The sequence below is a fragment of the Lathyrus oleraceus genome, chromosome 2 (assembly GCF_024323335.1).
Source record: "Lathyrus oleraceus cultivar Zhongwan6 chromosome 2, CAAS_Psat_ZW6_1.0, whole genome shotgun sequence".
Classification (NCBI taxonomy): Eukaryota; Viridiplantae; Streptophyta; class Magnoliopsida; order Fabales; family Fabaceae; genus Lathyrus; species Lathyrus oleraceus.
This window is the reverse complement of record NC_066580.1, coordinates 448,589,490-448,595,911: the sequence shown is the minus strand read 5'-3', so window position 1 is coordinate 448,595,911 and position 6,422 is coordinate 448,589,490. Positions and strand designations below refer to the sequence as shown.

The 6,422-nt window shown below is 37.2% G+C and overlaps 1 protein-coding gene across 1 annotated transcript; it reads right to left on the bottom strand.

The window, feature by feature from the left end:
* Positions 1–3,115: 3,115 nt before the first annotated feature.
* On the bottom strand, positions 3,116–4,951 carry LOC127123663 (uncharacterized). The gene has a single exon (XM_051053865.1). It carries the CDS (start codon positions 4,949–4,951, stop codon positions 3,116–3,118), a length of 1,836 nt encoding a protein of 611 aa, XP_050909822.1.
* Between the last annotated feature and the right edge of the window lie 1,471 nt (positions 4,952–6,422).

Below are 6,422 nucleotides of genomic sequence, written 5' to 3'. Positions count from 1 at the left end.
AACATTTATGGGGTTAGTTTAATCAGAAGGTAACATGTACAAATTTGTCTATACTCATGGTCCTTTTTATATAAATTTGAAAAGGATTTGTTAAAAAAAGTTTTGTTGTTTTTCAGATTTCATGACTCCGTATATAAAAGAATCAAACACTACAATATTATCTTTGCCACACAATTCGCTAATACATCTCAAATTGTAGGATTATGGTTCATAACAATAGTACCAGAATAAAAAAATATTACCTTTGTTATCACCGTAAGAGACATAAACTCCACTTTTAGGAGTCAAAGATGAGGAATTATTTTTATCTTATGTCATGTGCTTTGAAGAGTCACTATCAAGATTCCATTTTGAGTTCGAGCTATAAAGCATACTTGCATCACAACTTAAGTCTTTGACCTTTGGTACCTAAATAATATGAGTTCTCTATCGTTAGTATAATACATGTTATTTCTATAAGTCCATTTCATATTAGTTTCATGATTTTTTATTTATGAAACAAGAAGTAGAAGTAGGAGTCCATTTCATAGGAGTTTCAAAAAATTTCTTTATGAAGCAAAAATATGAAATATGACCATTTTTACCATCATAAGTGCATTTATGCATGTTATGATTATATGTCATATTCAAGTGATAATATTTTAACAACTTAACATTATTTTCAAGTTGGTAGTGTAATACAACTTTATTATAAGTACCTAAATAGGTGTGAGTTATAGGTTTAGGGTTTAACCTCTAATATCAACACTTATTTATATTTTCTAATAATGCACTAATGTAAAGAAGTAGTTGATACTTATACATCAATAATTTTTTATTAAAAAAGGCACCTCTTTGATGATTGTAGTGTTATATTTGTGAGCCTCATAAACAAGGGCGTATTTGCCTACGAGTGGCGTGCCTAGGTGATATCCTCATAGAACAGAAGGGCTCATCCATGACATTGATTACGTGTATAATGTCGTTGGTTAGATGAGACACTACTATTTAAATAACTTTTCTCCATGGTAAGATAGGGTGTGGTTTTAAGTATGTTTCTTTCTACCACAAGCGTGTGACCGTAGTGATAAACTAGGTAGCGCACAACATATCACAACGAGTATCTTAAAGCACGAATAAAATTAACATTTCACCATGGTTATAAATTCCAATCGTGGTGGTATTTATACATGAGTTTATTATAAATTATGTGGATTGCTTGTTTTTTCCCTACCCTTCAATAAAAATATATAACCATTCAAATTAATTTAGAAGATAATAATCTAAAAAAATTAAATTATTCTTGAAAAATAACTTAAACGATCCACTACTTTTCAAATTGCATGCATCTCGTAATTCATCTATCGCTCTTTAACATATAGAATTTGGTTCAATGCCTAAGTTCTTCAAAGCAACAATTCCTCCTCTTCTAGATTATTTTGAAAATCATCAATTTATTGACTAACTCGGATTCATCATTGAAATTCTAGTAACAGTCTATCGATGTCACACTAGATATTATGACATCCAATTCTGCGCAGACAAGAATGACGCAGAACGTAAATGTAAAGTACAGTAAATAACACAGACAATTGTTTACCCAGTTCGGTGACAAACACACCTACGTCTGGGGGCTACCAAGCCAGAGAGGAAATCCACTATAAGCAGTATTAATTCAGGACTTAAACCAACTATTTAATCCTATCACTTAAGACCTACCCAATGCAATTTCAATCTTAAACTAAGACCAGAGTTCCTACTCACTCCCCCTTAATCACCACAGTGATTACAACCTTTAATTAGTTTAAAGTTAATGGCGAAGTTATACTTCAAACAACTCTTGATTGTGCTTAACAGCTTTAATCAAGAAACACAACACTCACACTTAAAAGCTTAGAGTGACACAACAAATACAACTCAATGAACACCCTAGTCCAATGCAATCATCTAGGTGATAATTGATTGGCTCACAAGTAAAACCTAATACAAGACACAATAAAAATACAGCAGTGAAATATGATGATATAATTAATTCTTCACGCTTAAAACCCCTGAATTGCTGAAAGTAGGATTGCCATCCTTTTATAATGCAGCACTTGGGCCTTGTACTTGTATTTCCTAAAATTAAGGTTAAGCAAGTTAACCTAATTTTCACATATTAGGGTGCTACCAAATAGGCTATATGTTAGGCCTCTTAATTGTAGCTCATTTTTTAGTTTCCTGGATTTTAGCTCAGCTGTTAGATTCCTGAAAAATAGCCTGAGAAAAATACTGAAACAGAAAAACTAACTAGCCTACACTTTAGCATATGCTGTCAGGAATGAATGTCATAACATTCAGTTTGTCGTCCAGAACATAGGCCATATGCTAGGTCTGTTATTCTCCTGAAAAATAGACTGAAATAAATACTGAACTGTAACAGAAAAACCAACCAGCCTATAATTCAGTATCTGCTGTCAGGGATGAATGTCATAACATTCAGATTGACATTCAGACAATAGGCTATATGCCAGATCTGTTATTCTCCTGAAAAACAAACTGAAATAAATACTGAGCTATAACAGAAAAACCAACTATTCTATAGTTCAGTATCTGCTGTCAGGGATGAATGTCATAACATCCAGTTTGACATTCAGTAAATCCTGTATTAGCTAATCCTGCAGCATACTACTCAAGCATGTCATGACATCAGTCAAGACATCAGAGTACTGTTAGTGTTTTAACATAAAATGCAGCCAATCAAAAACATCTACAAACTCCCCCTTTGGCAATTTTTTGGCTAAAACAACTTGGCATCACAACAGAGTTCACAACAGCGGAAAATACACATCCAAGCAGAGAATTAAATTAGCTAATACACTCAACACACATAGAAGTTGAACAACAACACACTCAACACACATAGAAGTTGAACAGCAACACACTCAGCACACATAGAAGTTAAAAACTTCAAGCAGCAGCATAACCTCTGGTAGAGGACCTTCAACTTCAAATAAATCTGTTCAAACAAATCTGTTGTCCTGGGGTATAGGTGTTACTCCCCCTTTTTTTCAAAAATATTGCCAAGGCAACACTTAATATTACAGACCAAAACAAAATAAAATTACACACAATTTTCAGAAACATAGGAACTGATCTAGTTATCTGACTCAGAGTCAGCATCATCATCTGTGCCATCCTCAGGACTGGCGTCTGCTTCTCCCTCTTCACCTTGTCTTTCATCTCCTTCTGCAGCAGCAACAGCCTCACCAAGCACATCACCTTCAGTCATCTCCAACTTGATAATCAATTTTTCCAAATTGAGCTTCCTTGCCTCTAATTCCTTGCACGTTTCTTTGAGCATTGCAATGACATCAGCTTTACCTGGTTGATTGCATACACTTGATGTCTCACTTGTTGCCATGGCAACGTCAGGAACATGCGTACCTAGGAACAATTTATGATTGAAGGATAAAGGGCTATCTCTTCTCTTCACAGAATCATTCTCTGTTAATATGTTTGGAAATTGATTCAACACAATACCACAGATGAGGGAGGGAAAGGCTATAGGCCCCTTCACACTGAAGCTTCCTGCATGCTTCAAAGTTTGATAAAAAATATAGGATCCATAGTCAAAATTGGCTTTGGTTCCAACAACATATATGAACTTTCCAAGCATTACAACAACTGTAGATTTATGATTGGTGGGCACCCAGTTAGCAACTCCAATTTTGTGCAGCATTGCATACTTGACACTCAGTTTGCTGGCCACCAACTTACCTTTGAGAGGCCACTTCCTTACTTGATTAGTAGTGATGACTTGACAGATTTTGTTGTCAGTCACCTCAAGTTCAAGTTGAGCTACATCAGGCCTTCCCAAATACATGTTGATCACTGAGGGAGAGAAATGTAGACACTTGCCTCGCACATACACTTTTCTGAATTCCTTAGACTTTCCATCAACACATTCTTCAGACACATTGACAATAAATTCCTTTACTAGCATCTCATAGCACTTTGAGAACTGAGTCACAGTCTTCATTAAACCTGCCTCTTGAATAAGGTCCATAATCTCCTTACATTCCAGGACATTCTGAGCCAATTCCCTTTCCAGAGCCAGCCTCTTCTGATAAACATATTTCCACCTGTTTACACTTGAAGCAAAATGGAACGATATGTTGTCAATTGGTACCTCAGAGACACTAGCTGCAAGCTTGCTAGTGGTTGGCTTCTTCTTTGACAGAGTGTCAGGGACATCACATGGAACATCTGAGTCAGACTCAACAACAACAGACTTGGTCTTATTTTTCTTGGGCACCCCTTTGCTCCAAGTTTTTGTTGGACCGTGACCTTTCCTCTTGAGGGAACTCTCTACCACCTTTGGATTGGGAGAGGTTGGCACATCAATCTTCTTTCTGGGGGACCTTTGAGCCACTGTTTTCTGTTCTCTCCTAGTCCTAACCCTTTTGGCTATGCTAGGGACAACTGAGGACAACAACTCATTATCAGAAAATTCCTCCAGGTCTACTATTTCAGCTTCACAGTTAGGGTTGTCACTGACATCATGAGTGACACGGACTTCCTCACCACCCACATTATCTAAGGGTTTGTCAATATTTGACCCCTTATGAGCATCAGTTTGCTCAGCATCAGCATAGACATTCTTTCCTAAAGAGATTGTATTTTCTTGATAAGCAACATTATCAGGTACAATAGTATTTAAGGGAATGGAAACCCCAAGGACCTTATGATTACCAGACAGTATTCCAGTCACCATAGTTGCAATGGCATTGTGAACATACCTGGAACCTTCTCTGGTTTGTTCATCCAGCGCGATTGCTGAGGAGAAGCCTGATACAGTTTCTTTAGGTCTTCTTGCATGTGAGGTATTCGCAGAGTCAGCAACAGGATCTTCCCTGTTAGGGTTGCATGATTCAGAGCTAGAGGAATCAGACATGTTCTTGGAGGAAGATGAGCTGGATTGTTGCGACATGATGAATATCTTAGAGGTGAAATGAAAAGTTTCTTTGAGAGAAAGCTTGCGTGACTGAAAGTTGAAACGACGGAAGAGGTAACGCTTGTTGCACAAGCAATATCTATTATTTGTTGACCAATCAGAGCAAACTCTCAAATGTTTAATAATTTGAATTATTAAACAGGAAATAACTAACATCATTAGTTGCTATAATTCCTCAGAAGGACATATTTCCACTTTGCCCCTTAAATTTTCAAACTGAGTAGTATCCAATGTCATAACATTCTGAGTGACATTGTACTCAGTCTGCATCTGATTCATCCATACCAGTTGGGAACAACTGCTACCAAATGCTATGTACTTAGCTTCTGCATTGGATAATGATACATAATTCTGTTTCTCCCTTGCAACTACACCATTTTGATGAGGACTAATAGGTGAGGACAACTCATGACTTTCAATCTGCATAGGTCCCATTAAGTCCATTGGCAAAAGTTCCAGAGTTTTGGATGTTTTTGGATGTCCAATCTTGGGATGTGACATCTTGGTTAGCTTGCCCACCTGACATTTTCCACAGACTTTTCTTTCATCCATAAGCAAATTTGGGATTCCTCTAACTGCTTCCTTGGATATGATCTTCTTCATTCCTCTTAAATGAAGTTGTCCAAGTCTTCCATGCCACAACTTCACTTCCTGTTCTTCCTTGGCTAAGGAGCACTTTGAGGAGTAGTTTGAGACTTTAGATTCCCACAGATAGCAGTTATCTTTCAATCTGGATCCTCTCATAACTTCCTGATTATCTCCATTCATCACAACACATACTTCCTTAGTGAACTGTACATTGAAGCCTTGATCACATAGCTGGCTTATGCTAATGAGATTAGCAGTCAGTCCTTTTACTAACAACACATTATTCAGTTCTGGAACTCCAGGACTGTTCAACTTACCAACACCTTTGATTTTTCCTTTAGCTCCATCACCAAAGGTCACACAACTGGTAGTATGAGGTTGTATATCCCCCAATAAGTTCTCCATACCAGTCATATGTCTTGAGCAACCACTATCAAAATACTAGTCTTCTCTGGTAGATGCCCTTAGAGATGTGTGAGCTAATCTAGCAACCCATTGTTGTTTCTTGATGGGGGCATTATGCTTAGATGCCTTCTGCTTAGGTCTGACTTGAGGGGTCTGGTTAGGATAACCATGCAACCTGTAACAGAAGGGTTTTATGTGACCAAATCTACCACAGTAGTGACATCTCCATCTTTGAAATTTCTTCTTCTGATGGTTACTCCTCCTGTTTCCCTGATGTTGTAACATTGGTTGTGACTTCTGCTTGATTTTCTGAACTTTAGCCTTTGAACTTTTGAGTTCAGTTGAGGATTTCTTAACAAAGCCTAAACCAGACATGGTTCCTGATTTCTGTCCCACCTTTAAAATCTCTTCCAAAGTGTCAGTTCCTTTATTCAGCATTCTGATGGATTTTGTC

Coding starts and splice junctions, on each gene's coding strand:
- LOC127123663 (XM_051053865.1), bottom strand. CDS start 4,951: ATGTCGCAACAATCCAGCTCATCTTCCTCCAAGAACATGTCTGATTCC.